The sequence below is a fragment of the Rhinolophus ferrumequinum genome, chromosome 24 (assembly GCF_004115265.2).
Source record: "Rhinolophus ferrumequinum isolate MPI-CBG mRhiFer1 chromosome 24, mRhiFer1_v1.p, whole genome shotgun sequence".
Classification (NCBI taxonomy): domain Eukaryota; kingdom Metazoa; phylum Chordata; class Mammalia; order Chiroptera; family Rhinolophidae; genus Rhinolophus; species Rhinolophus ferrumequinum.
Genome location: NC_046307.1, coordinates 21942334 through 21966348, shown reverse-complemented (window position 1 = coordinate 21966348; position 24015 = coordinate 21942334). Strand labels below are relative to the sequence as shown.

Here is a 24015-nt window from a genome sequence, read left to right as displayed (position 1 = left end):
AAAGCTGTTGCTGATTCAATAAATAGAGAATGACTTGTAACTTTAAAACAGCAACACCTAAAACAGGTAATTCTTCAATTGCTGAGGCTGAAAGCTACCATAAATGACACATGATTTTAAGGAAAAGGCTGAGTCACAGCCGACACCTAAAAACTTCCTTTTCTACATTAAAAAAGTCTTAACTTTTGTCCTTAAATCTGACAAATTTAAACCTTAAGATGGGATCAACTGAAATCACATTTGAAAAGGCTATGACCACGCATATAGCATTTTAGTACATTTTGCTGGGTATTGTCAGTGCTGGAATAGTAACTATAGCAGGCTGGAAATGAATGAGAAGGCACATCAAATATATACACAAAATCATAGAATCTCGATTGGAAGGGCTTCTAAAACCATTTATACTAGTGAGTCCCAGAATGTGGGATTTCAAAAGCTTATAAAAGTTCAAAAAAAGAAAAAAAGAGGGCAGACATAAAATGTCAACCTTGATTTTGCCAAATAAATATATTAACAAAACAGCTATCTACCATCAGCACTTTAGGGCCCTTTAATGACACATATGTAGGAAGGTAAAAATCTCAGAATGAAGTACAATTTGAAATTACATAAATGAAAGAAAAAATGCATTATACTACTCTTATTTTTCTAATATCTATATGGAAACCTTTGTTAAACTTGCCCGTCTATACACAAACCTTTGGGAATCACTGATCTAGTCCACTCCATGCATACCTCTACCCTCAATCCAGCATTTGTATCCTCACCACACCAAAAACTCCCTTAATGTATACCTCACCCCCCCCATGGGGAACTCCAAAAGCGGGGGAATCTATTAAACTTTGGATGGCTTACACTTGGCTTTTATTTATTTATTTTTTAACCAGAATTCAACAGCAGAGATTTTCAAGTAGGCCAAACAAACATGCTTTAGAGTCACCAAAGGAGAATTTCTAATAGTGCTGATTTGGGAGCTAGTCAGCCTGGGTTTTGGTAGTGCCTCAAAACTTTATACTAAACATTAGGAGAAGTCTCTTCCCGTTTTCCAATTCAAGACATTTAGACTAAAGCGCTGACACACACATTTAAGTCAGAATTAGAGTAACATGGAGAAATTGTAATTAGGGTATCTTCCAGGATAAACTCCATCATAATTATGTGGTCATTTTTCAAAGTTGCAGTGAAGTCTACATTTTTCCCCCATTTCCATTTTAATGAAATTATTTGGGATAGATTTTGTTTAAATTTTTACAACTGAGGTTTGATTCACTCACGGTTGAATTCATTCCTCAGTGTTTGACTGATATTACAGATGACAGAGTTAACCATGTTATTTTCTTTTGTGATCACTACTACTACCAAGCCCAACTTCAGAAGGTCAAATTTTGTAAACCAAAATGCAGTCAAGATTTAATTTTTTGATCAATTTTAAGCAAAAAAATATATATACATATGTATCTATATATCAGGGGTGTCCAAACTTTTTTCAGCGTTTTTCACCAAGGGCCATGTGCGGTAAAATACACAAACAGCCGGGCCACTCACTCCAGGTGAAGGACGTATTGCCTCACCTGGTTTATTTAAGTAAACTAAATATATTTTTGGAATTTGCTGCGGGCCAATTAACAATGGATTGTGGGCTGCAGTTGGCCTGCGGGCTGCAGTTTGGACACCTCTGTGTATATATATATACATATATATATATATATGTATATATATATACTGTGTAAAGTTTTAAACATCATCAATTTTATCTTGTAATAGTTATTTCTAGTTCCATCCTATTTTGGGGGTGTCAAATGCTGCAGTTTTCAACACGATCAAGCTATGATTCTTCAGGTTTTCTTTGGGGGGTAGATAAAACAACTTATATGTGCAGTTTTTTTCACAGTTGTAAATTTTATTTTGTTAACTGTATCTGCCACTAAAACTATGAATCAGATATTAGGTTCCTTTCTTGGGGATCAAACGTATCAGTGGGGCAACACAAAGACACAGGGGGCAAGATTCCTGCTTTCCCTCTTTCTCCTCCTGTGAAAAGAGGGTCTCCAATACTTAGCAGAGAGCAGAATTCTAAACACTAATCAGCTACACTGTTAAAATCGGGAGCCCTGAACAAATCCAGCCTGTTCAAGGATGCTTTTCTCACCCTCTCCACCAGAGGCGCCAGCCTCTTTCAAAACAGAAATTGGGCTGAAGCAGACCGGTAGGGGGGAGTGGCGGAAAGATCAAAGATCAAACCAACTCAAACAAAGAGCAAAGGTCAATACCCAACTCCAAGGAGACCTGAAGCTTCCATCTTCCATGAAAAATGAAGATGACTCCTCTCTAACTGCTCTCGAGGCCTGGGCCCACGCGGCCTTCCAGAGACCACGCCTGTGGAGGTGGGTAACATACAGGTATCAAGAGTGGAACAGTCAACGACCGGAAGTGGAAGTGAGCCCGGGACGGGGGTGAGGAGAGGCCACTTCGCGCCCGCGCAGTCAGCAGGGTTGCAATACGCATGAACAGTTGGGCGGTGACTAGGTGACGCTAGGCGCGTGGGCCGCGACTCTCGCGGATCCGGTTCCGCCCTCCCTTTCGCTGCCGACCCTCCGGGGCTAGCGCCCGAGATCCCTTTCCCAGAGTGCTCAGCGCCGTGAAGAAGCGGCTCCCGGGGACTGGGGGCATTTTGCGTTGGCTGGAGCCGAAGTAACAAGATGGCGGCGTCGGCAGAGTGACAGGGGTCCCTCCGGGCGGGAGCCGGCAGCAGTGGTGGCAGCCGTATCGCTGCCCTAACTCACCGCGCCCCTTTTCCAGCCCGCGACATCGCCGCGAAAGCGAGGCAGCGGTGGCCGCTCAGAAACAAGTGGCCCAGCTCGGTAAACGCGAGAACCCCTCACAAACTGCGGCCTGGCAAAAAGAAACCTGTCTGATCGGCGGTGATCAGGTTCCCCTTGGCGGATTCTGGACCCCGTAACGCCAAGAGCCAACGTTTTCTGCGTCCTGTCGCCCTCAGCCTCAGCCTTGCTCCGGGGACGAGCCCAGAGGCCTCCGTCCTCCTCTCAGAGGTGTCGGGGCTTGGCCCCAGCCTCCGTCTTCGTCTCTCAGGATGGCGAGCAGCAGCGGCTCCAAGGCCGAATTCATTGTCGGAGGGAAATACAAACTGGTACGGAAGATCGGGTCTGGCTCCTTCGGAGACATTTATCTGGCGATCAACATCACCAATGGCGAGGTAATCACCTGGGGTGGGGTTCACGACAACGCTGCGCCCCCACCTCCCCAACCCCCAAGCTGCTCGGACCTTTTCCCACCGCACGTACGCACTGGGGGGAACCCAGAGGGAGCCAGTTTTCCTGGCTTAGGAACCTCTCCCACGCTCTTTCCCTAAAAGGGAAAGAACCCGATAGAAAGCTTGGGTGAACTGGAAAGTTTCCCAGCTCGATACAAAAATGTACCGTAATTGAACTTTTTAACCGTCGCTTAAGGTGAAAACGGTAAAACCCTATTTCTGTGATCCCTTGCTTTTCTCTATATTTAATTCTACTGGGCTTCTTGTTCCAATTAGGACGGTTTCCGATCGCCTGGTTCCTCCATAACCTCTCACTACGTTTTCTGGATGAATCATTTTCCTGCACTTTAGAGGACGTGCCGATTTCGTCACTACCCCCGAAGAGGCCTTTGAGGCTGGTTGCCTTGTTTTATCATGACAAAGAGAGCTTTCGCTTCCCAGCCTCTCACTTTCACCTTTTAGTCGCGAGTTGGAGCTTTGCTATCGTTTCCCCCCTTGCTTTCCCAAGTGACATTGAATCCCCAAGGATGCTGATGCCATTATCCCCTCTTTCCCCCTGCAGGAAGTGGCAGTGAAGCTAGAATCTCAGAAGGCCAGGCATCCCCAGTTGCTGTACGAGAGCAAACTCTATAAGATTCTTCAGGGTGGGGTTGGCATCCCCCACATACGGTAAGAACCCCTAAGCACACAGGCGAGCCTCGGGGGAAATGGGGAAATCGGGCTGAGGCAGGTAACCGGACCGGCTGCGTCCAGGTCTTGGTGTGAGTTACCTGGGTTTCTGTGAGCCTATGGTTTCCTTTGAGCCATAAGTCATCACAATCACTGAGTAAATGTAAGTTTGCCAACTTAGTTGAGAATTTCAATTTGTTACACTCTGCTCCGTTGAGCTTCCGTCATTCTTCCCGAGGCTTTCATTTGCAGTTAAGTCTGCAGGTCATCTTTGATAGCTACCCGGAAGGGTTGGCGGCTGCTTTCTGTACGTCTGCACCTCTGATGTCCTTAGCTTTGTCCAGAGAAGTGGATTTGAAGGTGCCAAAGTGACCGGGCTCGGCCGGATCGCGTTGCTATTGGAGCTGGCTTGGGAAATGGCTGCTCTTTTGTTGTGTTTTTGTTCCAACATGTCTTCCTCCTCCGCTTAGAAAATGGCGGAACGACGTGACTCAACCGCATTTTCCTGACCTTTTCTCTGCTTGGGTTCACAAGTTAAGCCTCCTTGATTCCCCCTTTAGTGGCCCTGAGTGGATTAAACCTTTGAAAAGCCAAGAATAAAGCTGCTGGCGACGGTGGGGTTCAAGGAAGGAGATGGCATAATGACAGCCTGTTTGTGATCTCTGCAGCGGATGCGACGTGAAATTATTAAATTATACTATACAAAACCCTTCAGAGTCCTTCAAAGGTGTTAATTACCCTTTCATGAATGGCAGTGTTGGCTGCATTTCAGTCTGTACCAAATTTTTATGGGTGATGGCAAAGGCAGTTTGAACACAGCACTATGTTGAAATTTCCTCAAATCAGTTGTATTAAAAGAAAGCTTACACGGAACCACAGTTAGACGAGTAACTTTAACCTGTTGAGTTAACTTGGTCAATAACTCATCATATCAGGGAAATGGTGGCTTTTGGGCAGGAGGACAGGATATTGGTGAAGGCACATAGTAACGAGAATAAAAGATAACCAAGTAAAGACATTGGGTTTTTAAATAGTTAACTTGAAAGGATTTTAGAATAGTTTGACTTTTTTACATATATATTTATATTTTTATGTGTGTGTGTGTATGTATACATATATATATATTTTTAAGGAGGGCACAGCTCAAAGTGCCCCATGTGGGGATCAAACTGGCAACCTTAGTGTTACTAGCACCGTGCTCTAACTGAGCTAAGAAGCCACTCCTAGAGTAGTTTGACTTTTGAGATTAAAGAGTCTCTTCCTGCAATAGAAACTAAAATATGGCTTAAAACCCAGTGATTTTCCAACGATTACTCAAAAATAACATTTGCAAAAAAATCCAGAGATAGTTGAGAATTAAGTGAAATGGTATTTACTGTAGCCTCTATTTCTAGTCCAATTTCTATTGCTCAAATCTTGAATTAAGAACTAGATTGCATACATTAATTCTGATGTGGAGACTATTCTTTAAGTAACTATTCTTTTAAAATTTCCAGTGTTGATAGAATTTTTAATGGAGAAATTGAATGATAAAACATGTAATAAATTATTTGGAAGACAGTTTCAGGTTTATTTTTTGAGATAGTTGAGATGATTCAGATTTGAGATTTTTAAATGATTCCCATCCCTAAAAGAACGAAAATTTTGATTGAAATATCTATCTTTTTCTCAAAATAAAAAATGGTCAACTGCATTAACCTAAACATTGAAAACATCTTTCCTTTTCATTTAATCCCATGTTTCCACCCCTGGTGCTCACTGATTTGCTTTTCATCACTAGTTTTTTCCTAGAATTTCATGTGAATGCAGTCTTATAGTATGAGGTCATTTGTGTCTGGCTTCTCTCACTTTGCATAATGCTTTTGAGATTTGTCCATCTTGGGAGGTTTTAATTTCACAAATCAGGTTGAATTTAATGTATTTGAAATCATTTTCAAAAAGCACCGAGCATCTGACATTTTCCATGCTAAATCCAAATGAAATACATGCCCTTTTATCTGGTAGTTTTTATTTAAGGAAAACACTGATACACACCAACAGAGACAATAGTTAATATACTGAATAAGAACATGAATACAGGAAATTAACTTGTGGACAAAATAATAGGCGTCTGTTATAAGATGTGTGCACAGAGAGTTGTGGTAGTTATAAATTGCGAGTGGAGCTGGGGAGATTAACCTGGCTTTCAAGTTAAGGCTTCCTGGGAGAGAAGATGGGATTTCAGGATCTGGCTCTAAGGAAAAAAGCTTGGTGAACTGGTTGGGGCAGGCATGCAAGAATAGTGTGTGGCTGGCCTCTGGGAGTAGTCTCTTAGGCAGGACGTAGTAATTCGATGAGGGTGGGGAACCAAGTACATTTGTTTTAGGAGTGGTAGAGTCAGTACACACACACAAAAGTGGTTTATTGGTTTTAAAGTGTGAGAACTTTTTCCACTGAAGCAGAAAGAATGACTTCCATAAGCGTTCTTTGTTCGGGTGGCAGCATCTTCCCGTCCCCTCAGTTTGTTCCCCACTATTTCCACATTACCTATATAGTGTATATACTCAATAAATACTTACTTGGTGAATGTTTAATTAAATTGACTGTTTAGGTAGATTAAACAAGGCAATCTGTGTGTTATCCATTGTTTTAGAAGTGTTGACACTAACAATTTAGATTTTGCTGCCTTTGTGCTTCACTAACTCCCATCCCGCCTTCCCACCCTCATCCCCCTTTTCTTGAAGATACTTTGACATATTCTAAAACAAGGGCTGAAAAACCCCTGGCCTGCTTAACAGACCTGCCTGATCAGGTCCTTACTATGTAAAGGCCTTACGGAGGAATCTGTTGTCACATAGAGGCATAGCGTCCAGTGTACAGAGCAAGAAGGAGAGGATGACATTCAGTCTCTTGATATTTTTAAGAAACTAAAATCCTTGGACTTTGTGAATTGGCCCTCTGGGAGTTCAATTAAAATTACTGTATTTGTGTTACAACCCCCCCTTTCTTTGTGCCACTGAATTAATGTAGTCTCTAAAGAAGCAGTTATGGTATAACCAAGCTCTAGGTCTGCCAAGTGGTATTGACTGAGTGATCTGGGGTCCGTCGGTCCCTAAGGTCTGTCTAAAAAAGATTTTACCAAGTTATTAGTAATAATTTCCTTATTTTGTTGGAGTGGGAAAGGAGAGTGCTAAACAGAAAGGTTTAAGGGTTTCCTTTCCTACTCTTCTGCTGGAAAAAGAATTTTGAATATGAGCTTTTGGGTAGGGTTTTGTTTGAACAAGTTTCCCTACTTAAAAGTCACTGGCCTAGTTGATCTCTGAACTTTCAGCTCTGAAATTTTAAGACTTTTTTTCAGATAGATTGTGTCTGGATTTTTAAATATTATTTTAGTAGTGAGATACCACTCGAGATTCTTAAAAATGCCATCTGCATCGGGTAAAAACCATAGGTTATTTAGAAGGAAGTAAATTAAAGGAATAAACTTTCATAAGGAAATCATGAATATAGAAGATGGGAGGCGGCATAGGAGAATTGTTACCTTGTTTATTAACTTTTTTATTTTTTTATTTTTTTGCCCTCTGAATGTCAATTACTATAGAAGATAGTTATAAAGTACTAGTTAATTCTTACTCTTAAGTGTTAAAAGCAGCCTAAATTTTAATCTTAGCTTTTGGGCACTGAACATATATCCTGTAAATAAGTTCCAATGCTGTTATCAGAGAATAAAGGGGACATCTGCACTGGGTGGATATGCCTTTATTAGAGAGACCACTGGATGCACAAAAAATGTGATTTTAACTCAGGGTAACTGAATCCACAGTACACTAAGGGTGCTTAGATTGGCTTACAATAGATTACTAGTTATGGAATGATGTAATGATGCTTAGGGAGGTAGCATTTTTGAGCTGGATGAAACCTGAAAGAGCCCAACACCTCATAATACAAATTAAAGACTATTGACCTCAGAGGTGTTACTAGAGTCTCCCAACTGAATTTTCCTGTGAGCCATTTTCACCTTTATGTCAAGGTCAAATCCTGCTGGCTCACATGCCCCATACTTTTTCATTTGATGCTGCAGAGCCATACTTTGCTTCATGGCATTTGGCCTCATACAGCTCTTCTGTGAATGTAAGTAACCTATTTGTATTCTTTAACTAGGTGCTTATAATTCTTGTTTTCCTTATAATTCTTGTTCTCCCTTTTGAATCCATAGATTGCAGGAGGAGAGCTTTCGTTGGACATTATTTGTATTTTAAATTGGCATAAATACTTGAACCCATGCATAGTATATAATACATGGATTTTACTACCTTGGTTTATTTTTAGAGCTAGATCATTTTGTTTCAAAGTATATTTAAGCTGCACTTAAAGTATTAGTTAATAAGGTTTTCTAATCTGTCAATGTTTAGTAAGAACTTTAATGTCAAGAAATCTATTAAAAAAACTAGAATTTAAAACAGATGTTATAAATTGAATCTTTTAAGCTTACCCTGTTCGTGAGGTTAAATGAGTGCCTTGGTAGCTTTCATAATATAAATGATTACTGTATTTTGTCATGTATAATGCACTCCCATGCACAATATGCACCCACGTTTTTGGCCCAAACTTTCAGGGGGAAAAATCTTTCATTTTAATTGTTTAATTCAAATTTTTATTTGTTTACATTTGGGTACTTGTTTTTTTGTATTACAAAGGAATTTTGGCATTTATTTTTTAGCATATTATGGTGCAAGACATTTTATGTACAGGTAACAAGTTTACGATATTTATGTATCATAGAAGGCCAAGAACTCTGTTGTTGCACGTTCGTCATAAGTTCAATAAAACCGATTATCGTATTCCAGGGTATTTTGAATACGGATATCGTTATTGATTTTTAGTGTTACACTTTTAACTCATAAGCATAAATAAAAGAATTAAAAACATTCATATAGATATGGAATTAGTACTACTCATGTATAAAGTGCATCCTTATTTTCCCCTTAACAAATTTGGGGAAAAAAATGCGCATTATACACGGCAAAATATAGTACCTACTTTAAATGATGCTTTTTGTTACTGTTTTTGTTTTCAGTACCATCTTAGATGGTTCTTGAAATTTTGAATGACCAGTAATCACAACATGGACCTAGTGCAAGTCTTACTGGGGTTTTTGAAAAATGAGATGTAATTTACATAGAGTGAAATGTACAGATTTTAAAATGCCATTGAATCAGTTTTGACAAATGCATACACTGGTGTAACCTGTACCCCCTACTGAGATCAAGAATATTTGATTTTTGTAAATACTGCTCATCTTTTGGATCAAAGTTATGCATGCTTTTTCTGGATTTGATGTTTGTCCGTATGCAACACTACAGGTTAGTAATCTGTTTATTGCCATGAAGTCACTATAAGATTTACCTAATAAAATAATCAGGTGGGAGTGGTGAATACCTAGTGGCAATTGAGCTCTTTGCCTTATTTTCCTCTTCTGCTGCCTTTTGCTCATCTGTAAGTCACCAGTGGGGTGTGTTTTAATGGGGACTTTGGAAGTGCTCTACAAAAAGGTTTAGCTAGAGAGTACTTTCTGATCCTCAATGTAAAGGGAAGTGGGAAAAGTTACAGTGAGTGTCAGGAGTTCCCATTCTGTCTGAGATGTCATATAGATTTGAACCTGGAGCGAATTCTATAATTTATAATGTCAGCTTTCATTTATAAAAGTGATTTGGTAAGACCAACTATGTCTTAAGTTTTTTTTTGTAATGCATCATATAAATTGATAGGATCAGTAGTGTAAAAGATGCCTCTTTCATTCTCTGATGCAGTATTAGTTTGTTCTGACTGTAATGTATAGTTGCCTTTTATTCATACGTTAATATGTACTATTGAAACAAGTAGGTAGTTGGTTGAATTCAATGTGGCCAAACATTCCTTTTTACATCTACATGCAAAGAATAAAAAAATAGTCGACCATTATCCAGGCATTGTACCAAAAAATAGTCGACCATTATCCAGGTCTCGTTTAATCATTACAACAGTCCTGAAGTTGGGGTTTCATATAAATTGTGAACCTGTGGTTAATTTGCCTAAAGCCACATAGCTAATATGTTATTTGAATAGATTCTGCTGCCTCTTTCAGCTGTACCGTGGTTCCCAAACTTTGCTGCACATTGGAAAACTTTAAAAAATTGATGGCGGGATCCTAACTAACCTGAGCCACTTACTTTGATATAATTAGTTTGGTGTATGACTTGGGCATCACGAGCTCTGGGGTGATTCTTATATGTAGCAAAGTTCAGGAACCGCTGTACTGTACCATAGTTTAGAGATTAATAGTAGTGCTTCCCTGTCTATAGCCACTGACCCCCATCTTTTCCTAGAGCTACAATTTGATACAACAGGTTTCTTAATTTACCTACCCCCTCCTATGAATTAGGTTAATTCAGGAAATCCTATACCAGGAAACATGGTACTGGAAAGTGCATTGTAATCTGATATAATCAAGTGCTTTGATTTCTGAAAGTTATCCAAAACCAATATGTTGAAATCATTTTCCTACTCACTTCTCAGATACATTCCTACAAGAAAGCATTCTAGAAACTCCTTGAGCAAAAGAACCATGTCTTGGTTATGAAAGTATCTTTTATGTTTCTTTAGCATAGAGCTGGGTGAAAAGAAGGCACTAATGATTCATAATAAAGATTCTGCTTTTATTTTATCTGTGTGCATTTGCTTTTTTAATGGACCCCCGTAGAAAGTTGTGGCTCATACACATTTATAGAATTTTAGGAGTACCTGATGCGTGCATAGTTTCTCAGTTCCTAATAGGAATATTCATCATCTCTGTAGTACTCACTGTTTCTTAAACATTCAGCTGAACTCACTAGCTGGCAGCCAATTTACAAATGGAAATGTGGCTGTACTAGTTCATTTAGCTTTGAATGCTGGTGTAAAGATACTACCATATCATTAAATGCTAATGTCCATTAATTTCACAGTAAACGTTTGCTATTGTGGGCATTCATCCGCTTAAGTATCTATTAGCATCTCAGTGGTGTTGGCCTTTGGGAATTTATTTTGGTTCTATTTCAGCAACATCAGAAGTTCATTTCCCTATATTGCCAGATGGGGTCAAAAAAATAACTTTCCTCCTACCTTCTAAGTTCTAGCTGGGCTAATAATCAAATTAACATGAGACTAACAGAAAATGTCCAAAATTTATTATGGGTTATATGTGGGGGGTGCCATAAAAATATGAAACCGGAAGACACATTGGGCAGTTGGGGTTCCTGTGCCCTTTTGGACAAAGGAGAAAAGGGGGCAGGAGCCTGGGATTTCAAAGGGAAAGCAGGCAATTTGCACGTAGGCAGACAGAGCAGACAGAGCAAACGTAAACATTCTTGCTGGGCCACCCAGAAACAATGGTACCAAGAATAGAAGAAAGTTCAACAGGCTTTGCTAGATTTCTCCCAGTCTGCTGCATTTATGTTATGATGCTAAGGTGCTGTTCCCTTTAAGCGCTTTTTCTATCTGCATTTCTTCACACAGGTAAGGGGGAGGGTGAAAGGTTCTTTCTGAGTCTTTTGTTTCTTAATAATCAGCTTAAAGTCAGCATTCCAAATGGAATATTTTGGGGTGGCAAAACTTTGGTTCCTCTCAGACTGTTCTGTCCTTAATGTGGCTTTTGTTGAAAGGACATGTTGAGTTTAGAGTGACAGGGTATCCCATAGCTCTTACATAGTTAGCTCTTACGTAGTTAAATTAGCAGAAAATACAGAACTAAACGTAGGCCCAGGGAATTAGGGCTGGGGTTAGATCTGAGCAAGAACAGCATAGAAGTGGTAGTGGAGAAAGTAAAGTGAGAAGTGAGGACTAAACCCCTTGATGGAAATTCAGAATTAAGCAAGAGAAGAGTTGGGATAATGGGCTGTTGAAGTTAAAAGAAGTCAGTTTGTAGGAAGACGTAATGTACATCCAAGGGATAGACAAATGAGGTTTTTAAAAGGTTTGGGTTTGGCTGGAATGGAGCCCGGTATATATTGATGCTTAGTAAGTAACTGCTGACTCAGTGGTACAGGCTGAGGGCAGTCTGGTGAGGGAACAAGTATATAAAATTAAAGAAGAATTTGGTAGAAGCCAGATTTTGGAGCTCCTCATATATATGAAACTTTTCTCTTTTTTGGTACGTGATGGGGGAGGGACGTTGGTTTTCATAGAGAAAATGGCACTCTGAAGCCATAGAGGGCCAATTCACAAAGTCCAAGGATTTTAGTTTCTTAAAAATATCAAGAGACTAAATGTCATCCTCTCCTTCTTGCTCTGTACACTGGATGCTGGAGCTGATGAAGTATTTAGGAAGCTACAATAATCCAGGCGTCTTTCAAAATTTAGCTCAGATGCTACCTTATCTAGGAAACCTTCCCTTTTATTTTCTCTGAATAAACTACTCCTCTGTATTTTTGTATTTACCTTATTGTTGCTCTCATATTGCACTTGTCATTTATCTGTTCTTCTAGATCTTACGATGCCTACAGCACTTATCTGCAGTATCAGACACATAATAAATAGGTGCTTAGTAAGTGTTGAATCAGACTGGAGGAGTAGATTTTGGAAAAAGATTTTTTAACACCTTGATGAGATAATTTACATGCATAAAGCTTTGCCCACTTAAGTGTACAATTTATTGGTTTTTAGTATATGCAGAGTTGTGCAACCATCACCATAATCTGATTGTACAATATTTTCATCATCCCCACAGGAAGTCTTGAACCCATTCGCAATCACTCTCCATATCCTGCCTGCCCTATACAACCATTAATCTACTTTCTGTCTATATATATTTGCCTATCAGAAAAGATTTGATCATGCCTTTATAATTGGTATTGTGAAAACTGTAGCTATATTTTCCATTTCTTAGTGGAAAAGCCTATTTTGATACTATATCCCCCTGAAGTTTCTAGTTCTCCACATGCTGTCTTCCAGTACCACCACTACCACTAGCAGTGATGGACTGACACAAATCAGATCATTTGTGGTCTTTGAAATACAATTTTGGGGTAGTATGATGAGTACAATAACCATTTTACTAGGAACCAACAAAAAAAAGAGTGAGGTGGTAGATACAAACCAGGTTTTTAACAAGTTAATTGGTAAAGAAGAAACCAAGTTGATTTTGTCTCACTGTGTATTGGCCGTGCCGGCCACTTTCAGTTTCTTACGAATACCAAGCTTCAGGTTCCCTCCTAACCCCCACCCACTCCCTCACCTGGCCATCTCCCATTTATGCTTCCAAGAATCAACCATTCTTCGTCAAAGAAGCTTTCCCTAATGCCTCCTTCTAAAAGATAGACTGGGTCCCCATAATTTGTACCCTCTCAGCACCATTCTCGCCTTCATCACATGATGTTGTTCATTTGCTTACACATGGTGAGCTGTAAGCTATGAAAACAAATTATTTGGTTTTGTCTTGTTGGCCACCCTAAATATTGGTGGCCACCATAAAAAGAATAAATGAATAGTAGCTTTAGTAGTAGATGGTGATAACGTACCAAAGCACATTGTTTTGTTTTGTGTTTTTATAACTTTTCAAGTTACAAGGCAAAGGGCCAGCAACAAGGAGACTGAAAAATAAGAGAATGTTACAGCGTAATTCAAGGATTTTAAGGATGATATTTTGAGCAAAGTATTAGTAGTAACAATGAGGAGAGTTAGGATGAAGAAGAAAAATAAGTCATCCTACTTGACAGTATTCTATGTAAAGCATACACGTGATGCCCGAGTTTTAAATCTTACTCTGCCATCTATTTACCTCAAAAATCTCAGTGTATAGCATGGGTTCTTAACATAGTTCAGAGATATCCCCCAGTCCTACTTTCCAAGAGGTCGGTTAATTTGGATAGGAAAAAAAATTATATTAGGTTGGTGCAAAAGTAATTGCGGTTTTTGCAGTCGTTCTTAACCTTTCAAACTGCAGTTACTTTTGCACCAGCCTAATATCTTCATTTTTCATAAACGTAACTTGAGTCTATTATTTCTATTATAAATATAGGCAAGAAACCCTCACTAAGCAAATACCTATGGCTTTGTCACCAATAGAAATCACAGGTATTTTCATGTTACATTGTTGTCACAGGTATCTCAAAATACTTACATTCATTACGATTTCAAAATTAGAGTACTAATTAGACCTGCCTCTATATCTTATTTAATGCATTAATAAACTGCATGTCTATTACTATGTCAAAATTAATTTTTAAAAATTTTATGGTAGCTGAATTTTCATTTAATTGGTTTCCTTTATAATGCTGTATATTTTATTTCATGCATTTAAAACCTGAGAAGGGATCTGTAGGCTTCATTAGACTAGCAACGGGGTTGGGGGGTCCATGGCATCAGAAAGGTTTAGAACTCTTGGTGTATAATAGAATGAGTTACTTTAATCCCCACACCAACAACACAAGTTCTTGGTCATTGTGGCTAAATATATCTGATGCAGCATTGGTCTCTCAGGGGATTTCTAATATTTATTTCCCTTCCTAGTCTTGTTCAGTTTTAAATTACTTCCACGCTGGTTAATGTCTTCCCCAGGGATGTGAGATTATAATGTCTTCCCCAGTTAAAAAAGGTTGAACAGCTTTAGGAGGGGTTCAGTGAAGTAAAACATTGAATTAATGTCTAAAATTTCTTGAAACTATCACATTGTCAGAATTATTATTCTGATCAACATACCCACAACTAAAACTGTGGCCTTTTTCAGTTACTTCATGTCTGAATCAGTTGTCACTGTGAAGAAATCAGCTTAATCTGTATTTGTATTTATGGTTTTAGTTGCTTGTATTCTACAGTGTCTGTTTTCTTTATTAAACCTGATTTTCCAGTTCCCGGCAGTAGCCAAATAGCACTGAATGTCTTTCTCTCGTGAAAATGCTCTGGGTCCCAAATGATTTCAAAGGTATTTCTGCAAGTTGTAAATCCAAACAAAGGATTATGGAGAAAAATTATGTGTTACTGACATTTTAAAATCTAAATTGTATGTTAAATGTGAAATTGCAAGAGGAAATAGATTGCTTAAATTTTTGATGGCAGGAGAAATCAAGTTAGATCATTGAATTCTAGGTTCCTTGTATTCAAAGTAAAAGGGAAGCCACAAATCTAAGGAGCAAGTATAGGCAAGGAAGGGGAGCTTAAGGAGAAGGGCTGAAAAGAGTTAGCATGAATCAAAATGCAGTCAGCCCTTCTGAAAGAGAACTAGACACCTGACTAAATGTGGGCTACCTCCTGGTTTTCTATTAATTCTTGGTAAACAAGATTGCTGTGTAACTCTTCTTCTCCCAACACACACACACCAAAAACAAACAAAGGGAAAAGAAACCAATGTGGCATGTTTACAATAAACAGGTAGAAAAAGTAGTATAGAAAAGTTAACAAGAATTGCCTGTAGGTACATTCTTTGGCTCATGGTCATTTGGACTCTGTTTAAGAATGGGAAGAAGAGGTGTCCGTAATTTAAGAATATTTCTCTTAATGGCAAAATTACACGTTAAGAATGGCACACATAAATATTAATGTATAGGAACATGAAGAGGAATATAGACAAATGGGTAGGGTGGCTGGAACTGTTCATAGCAACCTAAAGCGGGCTGGGGTTTGAGCTGGTTTTTCCAGTTGAGCAAGATTGTACTAGACCAGGTAGGTCCTTGTTTTCTACCCTCAAAAAGGAACCTAAAGGTTAGATGACGATGTCTTGGCAAGAGTCTAAGAGAAGGTCTCTTGAAAATGTAGATGTTATCAAAGTGGGCATTTTCTTTTTTAACTTTTAAGAATGTATTTTTCAATTACCGTTGACATACAGTATTATATTAATTTCAGGTGTACAAAACAACGTAGTGATTAGACATTTATATACCTCACAGAGTGATCACTCCAAAAAAATACAGAATGCTTCCCGAATTTGCATGTCATCCTTGCACGCGGGCCATGCTAATCTCTGTATTGTTCCAGTTTTAGTCTGTGTGCTGCCTAAGTGAGCACAAAATGGGTATGCTATAGTATTGATTCAGCGCTTATACTTTTTAGTTGTTGTTCAGTGAGGATTGACATTAATAACCTAAAGATGGGAAGATAGATGGCATGAGAGACTTGCCAATTAAAAACTGTTACTTTTAAACTCTTGTAATTATTTGGCTTGTTTGAATGGAAGGTGGTGGGTATGTGCTTGCTGCCAACTTGAAACTTGCAGTGCAGGGAGGGTTTTTGCATTCCTTTGTTTTCGTCATCTGTCCGATTAAGTACTCCTTGGCCTTTTACCGCCTCTTACATGGTTTTTCATTCTTTAATTCAGCAAATGTTACTAAGCAGCTCCTGCATGTAAGGCATTGTGCTGGATGCTGGGAATATGGTGTGAACAGGGCAGGCACAATGGCTGCCCCTGTTGGACTAAGGTTCTAGAGAAACAGAAGCCGAAAGGCCTGAGAACCAAGAGCTTGGCGGTCTTGAAGAGTCATTTCTCCCTTCCTGCTCTTTTTTGTTCTATTCAGGCCTTCCATTTTAGGGAAGGTAATCTTCTTTACTCAGTCTGTCATTCAAATGCTAATCATCTTGATACAAATGCTAGTCTCCAGGGCCACCTTCACAGACACACCCCAAAATGATGGCTTACCTGACTACCCAGAATCCCTTAGCCTAGTCAGGTTGACACACAAAATTAACCATCACGAATCTATCAAGTTAATAGTCTGAATGGGAGAACCAAAATAAATAAATTTTGTTGTTGTTATTGCCCTAGTCATAGCAGTGGAACATTGGGGTGCTTTAATCTGAACTGCACACTTACGATAATTACAGTGATTTATTGTTCTTGGAAATCCTTAGGTTTCATAATGATACTTAAAATGTTTTATTTCGTCATTTCTAAGATACTTCCATTTTTATAGAGATTTTTCAGAAAAAGGAAACCCCTAGCTTCAAATCTTTAACTGTGATACAGCACTTATAATTAGTCCTCATGTCCTTGTCATTCCTTCCCCTACTCCCAGTTTCCATATTGCATACTCATGCCAAGGCTGTCCCTTAAAATGTTGATTCGATTATACTCCAGTCACACTCTATTGATAGTTCCCACCAGTTCTTTATAGAATTTAAAGCACTTTAGCCTGCCATTTAAGAGTAAAATGTAGCCCGAAACTATCAGCCACCTTGGCACTCTCCTGTCTATAGATCTGTCCTTGCCCCTGCCTAGTGTGCCCCTTTCTACCTTCCCTTTTAAAATATTGTCCCTCCTTCAGGATCTGGCCTGTAGCAGACCATTTTCATAAGGCTTCTTTGGACAAATTTAGTTCTCTTTATCTTTTGCTTTTCTGAATTCTGTTAATGTTTGTTCTGTAAGATGACTTGTGAATATGTCATCTTAAACTTTTGCATTTTATGTGTGTCTTAATTTTTTTTTTTAACTAGTTTTAGTTTGAATATGGGTTTAGGGGAAAGGAGATGAGAACAGAGAGATGCATCTTGCCTTACTATCTTCTTCAGACCTTAAGGTATATTTTTGAAAGCTCTAAAAAGGTAATGGTGGTTTTATAAATTATGAACTTATTTTTCAGTCTACTTCCTTGATTGGTCAGGCAATACCCAAAGCCTAAAGGCATTGATCTGAGTTTCTAGGCTGAAAGCATCTAGGAGGTGGAGAATAGGAGTGAGATTTTCATGTTGGTATGTTTCAGATTGTCTACAAACTTAAATTATCTCAGAATCTTGTTGCCTAGGTTTTGTAAAGACTATTTAAAACATACAAACAGTAAGCTCTAGCCTACCAAGCTACAGAGACACCAAAGTAACGGCACCTGAATATTGTATTGTCAAGGGGTTAGATTGTGGATACCAGCAATAGTCAGTGGCTGTGGAAATTCTGTGAAATGGGAGACCAATGTGGGATGGGCTACTGAAGGGAAATTTCTTTGGCATCTGGGTATTAGGTAATTGGGATTGCAAATAGAGAGTTAGAAGCTCTCGGAATAGAAGTGGGAAACATGGAGGTGAAGGCAGAAACTGAATAAGTAAAATTTGGGTAGGTAGAAGACTGTTCCTGGCGCCTAATGTGTGTGTAATAATGTCTGAATGAATTAGACAGGTGGAAAGCAGAGAGGAGGATATGATGTGTTAGCTTTTAAGTAAAAAAAGCTATATGTGCCTTGAAACCAAAAGGAAATATGAAAGAAACTCCTGTCATTTAGGTTTAAGGAGTCACAGTACTAATAATCTCTATACAGCGGAAAGTCCTAATTATTTTAGAAGTGCATGGTTGCTCCATGGAGGAAAATGCCTTTGAGACATTTATATTTGAGCTGTTTTTTATGGACTATTTATCTTGATTTTAAGAACAGTGGATATGCCTTATACCCATACAATTAAGCAAGAAGGAGAAAAATGCCCAATAAAAGGGGCGGCCGGTTAGCTCAGTTGGTTAGAGCATGGTGCTTTTAACAGGGTCGCTGGTTCGGTCCCCGCATGGGTCACTGTGGGCTGTGCCCTCCACAACTGCAGTGAGACAGCTGCTTGACTTGGAGCTGATGGGTCCTAGAAAAACACACTTAAAAAAAATTTTTTTTTTTTAATGCCCAATTAAAAAAATTTTTTAAAGTGTGTTTTCAAATTCATCTAATTCTCTCAGGTTTCTAATTATGGGAGTATTGTGTTAAAGGTTTAATTTGCAGATGACTTTTCAAAAAATGCTTAATGAAATCATGTAATTATGTGAAAATAATGAAGTATGAATTTGTGCCTTTTACATTTCAAGTTTGTATTTGAGCTTAGTTGGGTGGTTGTAAAATTTGCTTGTTCATTGTAGTTTTGTTAGAGAGCCATTGGTGCAAACCTGCTGGTGTAGAGATAAGATGTGGTCTTAGGAGAGTTGATTTATGCTTTCCCTGGTGCTTTTTTCTTACTGCGTTAGCTCTTTCTGGATTTGATGTTCTTGTATACAATCATTCCTTTTTCTTTAAAGCTTAGATAAATTAGATTTATATTAAAAAGATGCTGTAACTCTTAGTATTGGATATTTGTAACAGCAAGAACTGATTTTGAAGTTCCTGACAGCTCCCTAGCACAGGTGTGCCTCTGCAGTTAAGTAATAGAAGAGCAAATAGGGAAGGAAAATAGGATAAAGAAAAGGAAAGCATAACTCATCAATTTGTTCGTTTACCTTTTAATATTATTTACTATTTATGTTTTATCCACCTTTTTCCATTTCTCCGTTGTGAGCTTTTCTTTCAAGTAAATGTTTAAATAAATGTGAAGAATGTTGAATTCCCATATGGAAAATAAAAGATGGAAGAGGGAATATTAATAGCATCCTTGTGCAGCAGGTCCTGGAATAACATTTTGTTCAATGTTGTTTCATTATAACACTGATTAGATGTTGTAACTCTTGTTTATATCTTGTTTATTATAGCCTATGGTAAAATTGGTTTCATTATGTGTCGTTTTGCTTAATTCACTTAAAGTCAAAGAACCTGTGTTAAGTCACGGTTTTAGGTATAATAAGGACGGACCAGCTCTGCCATTGGCCCATCTCTGTTGCTTTTCTTAGGCTCGTGAGCAAGATCTCTGGAAGGTTAACCAGAAACTCTTGCCCCATCAAGCTATCTTTCTCTTCAAAGAGGATGTGAATCGAATTCCTTTTTGTGAGTTTGATGGCAGTTTTTCATGTATCATGTTTGCAGAGTAGTTTTTAAGAACAGTAGAAGCAAAAGTGTGAAAAGGAACATGAACGTTTTAAGCCTAGTCCTTTTAGGATCTTTTACTCTCAAGATAAGTTTTTAGGGAGCATATTCATTATATCTGCATATGGGGCCCGCACCTATGTAGTTGACTTTGCATTTTCTAGATAATAGAATTATCAAAATATTAAATAACCATATTCTAGTTTTAATCTTGATTTTTCTCTTAAGAAACTGACATATCAGCAAAACAACATATTAGAGAAAAGTTTTTAAAAAGAAATAGCACTGTTTCCCACTAGACTGATACTTAATGCTTTTGACAGATTTTTTAAAAGCCTTTTCCCCCCCGTTGAATATTTTAAAAACACAAACTTTAAAAATATGGTAAACCTTGGTATCAGTTCTCACTGTACTTAACGAGGAAATTACTTCAGTCTAGCTTTAAAATAAGTTGCTTTTGCTTTGTTGTTGTTTTCTAAGTTTAAATATTCACAGATCTCTTTTCAAGGAGAATTTATAATCTAGATAAGTTGTAAAAATGGTGTTTATTTTTAGGAAAAGTGTTCTTACCAGAATTCTACGCATATAGAAACTTGAAATCAGTAATTGCAGTGATTCCCAGGCCTTGGAATCTCAGAAATGAGCAGTAGATAGTCCTTGAGTTATTGAGGACAGAGTGTATATCCGCAGTAATACAGCATGGGATAGGGAAAACAGGATTCCTATCAAAAGCTAAGGTCAGTTGTGTGGCAATACTGGTTATTTTCTGTAATCTGAAACTAAGCAAAAATGTGATGCCTTTTTAAAAAAAAAAGCACAAGTAATTGTTGATTAAATACAACTCGGTGAGAAATGGGACAGGAGATATAGTAAAAGGGATCTTTGCTTTCTGAAATGTTTTGGAATGACTGATATGCAGTCTTCTCATTTCTTTAGTTAGGTAGTAAGACGGGGTGAGATTAAGGAACTTGCCTAAGGTCACATGAGTCAGTGGCAGATGGGTATAAAATTCACATTTCCTGATAAGAGGAATGTTAAGGCTGCCAGGGAAGCCCTGTCTTCATAGGACAGTGGGGTCATTTGACATAAAATAAAAAAAAAAGTCTCCTTACCATTGCTTTGTGTTGGGCAATGTAATCAGTCAGTGGGTTCATCATCTGAACCAGAGAGGGAAAACTTTTTCTTCAGGTTTATCAGCTTTTCATAATGCCCTCCCTTTTCCTTTCCCCCTTTTATTTTGTTAGGTGGTATGGTCAGGAAAAAGACTACAATGTGCTAGTCATGGACCTTCTTGGACCCAGCCTCGAAGACCTCTTCAATTTCTGTTCAAGAAGGTTCACCATGAAAACTGTACTTATGTTAGCTGACCAGGTATGTGACATTTTGATGAGAATTAAAACTGAGAATACTACTGTTCACCACCATTTACTGCAGTTTAAATGTTTATAAACCTCTGCGTCACTGTTTAACCTTAGGATCAGCAAAAAAAAAAGATAAAATAGTAGGGTGCACTCATTCAAGTGAACCACTCTGATATGACTTGTAGATGTTTTCCTATGGTTATAGGACAGAAACATTATATTGCTTTATTACTCACCTATAAACTAGAAGTTTTCAAGCTGCTCTGTGAGATGGAGTGTATTTGTTTTAGTGTTGAATATAGCAGGTTTCCTTACAAGGTTTTGTGTGAAGAAAGGGTTCCAAGTATATGTATGTATATGTATGTATATAAGTGTAAATATGCATATACATATTGAAATTTTGGTTAAATTAAGCAAGTTGAATGCTATGTATTATGTGTGGAACGATTAGGAAAGCTGTATTTTTGAGGAAAATAAGGTACTGAAATAAGGAAAAATTTTTGACCAAGTAGATGTTTTTTGAAGTAATGGATTCTCAGCCATTGGTAACATTTAACCAAAACCAGGGAAATTTTGGAGATGTCATGAATTCAATTCATGCATTGGCTGGAGGTTAGATTAAATTGTTTTAAAGCCAGAGCTTAGATTTTTTTTGATCTTGAGAAAATTATTAAAGAATTTAAAGATGGAATGGGGACAGGAACAAGCCTTGAGAAAGCAGATAATACAGTAAAAAGATAGTAGGTGAGGGTTAAGTAGCTTATTTTGATCAAGATACCTTTAATGTTGCAAAGTGTTGGAAACACTTCAAGTTAAACTCAATGTGTTTATAAAAATACTGTGGAAGAGAATAACATTTTGAAAATTTAGATTAGATATCATTAGGAAAGTGCATGAGGGCTGGCCCGGTGGCTCAGGCGGTTGGAGCTCTGCGCTCCTAACTCCGAAGGCTGCCGGTTCGATTCCCACATGGGCCAGTGGGCTCTCAACCACAAGGTTGCCTGTTCAACTCCTCGAGTCCCGCAAGGGATGGTGGGCTCTGCCCCCTGCAACTAAGATTGAACACGGCACCTTGAGCTGAGCTGCCGCTGACCTCCCAGATGGCTCAGTTGGTTGGAGCGCATCCTCTCAACCACATGGTTGCCGGTTCAACTCCTGCAAGGGATGGTGGGCTGAGCTGCGCCCTCCACAACTAAGATTGAAAGGACAACAACTTGACTTGGAAAAGAGTCCTGGAAGTGCACACTGTTCCCCAATAAAGTCCTGTTCCCCTTCCCCAATAAAATCTTAAAAAAAGAAAGAAAGTACATGAGGTGGTAAACAGAACTGGCATTTGAGGTAGAATTTTAGGAAGTATACATTCAAAGGATTAGAAAGTAGTGCTCATTTTTTGTAATCAGGACCTGCTATTCCCTAAGCTGAACATAAAAACTCTGGGTGGCTCAAGCAAATATCAGCAAATTACAGTGCTCTGTTTGTGGCACATTATGGACTCAACCATTAAAAAGTTAAAAACCTTTTAATATGTTTTAACGTGTGAGTGAATCCTAATAAAAGTTTATATTCTGTAGCCTGAGTAACACATAGGTATTCATGCAGTGAACATTTATTTAGGGCCTGCTACTGTAATCAGCACTTTGGGATACAAAGAGTAAAAACTAGTTCCTTCCCTCTAAGAGCATAGAGTTTAGTAGAGAAAAATAGAAAAATACGATATTCATTATTCTGTGATAGAAGTCTACATTGGGTACATTGGTCACATAGGAGAAAGAATGGAATTCAGGATTGCAGGAAAGCATTTGTTTAGGAGGTAACTCCTAAGTCTTTTGCTCTGTGGATGATAGACCACACTTGAAGTCTATAGTTTGTGCCATTAATTATCTTTTGCCCAAGGTTTTTCCAGTGAATTTAATGATGGGTATTACTTAGCTAGCATAAAAATGTGTACATTGTGAGTCAAGTGTTTGTTTCACTTCCTTTCATGTACAAGTTGCTGCTGTACCTCAAGGTGGTATTTGGATATTGTATACATCTACTTTCTAGAGAGTATAAATAGTTTTTAAGCCAAAGATTACAGATTTGACTTCAAAAAACATTTGTCAAGATAAAGGAGTAAGATTTGGAATTTGTATATCCACGGTACTGAAAGCTCTGGGGAGAATGGGGACAAATAAAAAATTGAATCCTGACACATGCTACTGAGAAGAGCAAGAACTTGGGTAGGAAAATAATGTTGGCAGTCTTTGAATATGGAAAACGTTTCAAGTACACCTTCTAAGTATCTTAACAGAAAAAACAGGCATATTTGGTAATTTGAATATTAAAACTATTTTGGAAGAGATAGCATAAATAATTAATAGACAAATTTTTTTAATGTAAATCTGTTTATGTAACAAATGACAGATAAAAGACTGTCTCTTGTGTACAAATAATTTTGAAAAATTGACAAAGGGACAAGCCAAAAGGATATGGACAAAAAAGTATATATTGACATTTCATAGAATAATAAATCCAAATAGTCAGTAAAAATGAGCAGATTTCCAAACTAAGTATTATTAGGGAAGTACAGGTGAGGTCAGTACCTGTCAAATTGGCAAAATTTAGAAAGAACTAAGATCATTTTGCTAGTGGGAAAAACACTACTCTCAAGTAGTCTAGGAAAAATGAATTGGTATAGCCCATCAACATGAAAACTATACATGCCCTTCAACCCAGCAACTCTCTCTCTCTAATTGTATGGGATTTATAGCCCATAGAAATAGAAGAACTAGTAGGTAGGATATATTTAAGTTTATTAATAGCATTATTGCTTACAGGGGGGATATATTGGAAACAATGAGAGGACTGGGGGTTAGGGATGATTGGAGAAAATGTGTATCTATACCATAGAATATTTGTAGCCATTAAAAAGAATACCAAGACCTATACCATTTGACTTGGCAGAATTTCCCAGAAAAACTTGTTAGAATGACATGTTTACTATTCAGTTTTTGATGTGATTATATAAGTGTGGAGAAAAAACATGGGAGAGTCC

The 24015-nt window shown here is 38.2% G+C and overlaps 2 protein-coding genes and 1 non-coding gene across 7 annotated transcripts in view; 1 reads left to right on the top strand and 2 right to left on the bottom strand.

Moving 5' to 3' along the window:
* ARHGEF37 (Rho guanine nucleotide exchange factor 37) overlaps window positions 1-2464 on the bottom strand; it is a 50613-nt gene extending 48149 nt beyond the window's left edge. The window contains exon 1 of one of the 2 annotated variants that reach the window (XM_033095619.1): window positions 2271-2464. The gene's annotated coding sequence lies outside the window, so the exon portion shown is untranslated. The remainder of the gene's footprint in view (window positions 1-2270) is intronic. The other variant, XM_033095614.1, reaches the window with a different exon arrangement.
* Window positions 2465-2593: 129 nt separating this feature from the next.
* CSNK1A1 (casein kinase 1 alpha 1) overlaps window positions 2594-24015 on the top strand; it is a 43813-nt gene continuing 22391 nt past the window's right edge. Inside the window, exons 1-3 of one of the 4 annotated variants that reach the window (XM_033095623.1) lie at window positions 2594-3214; window positions 3834-3940; window positions 20865-20991. In XM_033095623.1, the coding sequence (XP_032951514.1) occupies window positions 3092-3214; window positions 3834-3940; window positions 20865-20991 (357 nt within the window). In that variant the 5' untranslated portion in view covers window positions 2594-3091. The remainder of the gene's footprint in view (window positions 3215-3833; window positions 3941-20864; window positions 20992-24015) is intronic. The other 3 variants (XM_033095622.1, XM_033095625.1, XM_033095624.1) reach the window with 3 other exon arrangements.
* On the bottom strand, window positions 15831-15934 carry LOC117017149 (U6 spliceosomal RNA). Its single transcript, XR_004422023.1, has one exon. It is a non-coding gene; the product is annotated as a U6 spliceosomal RNA (small nuclear RNA).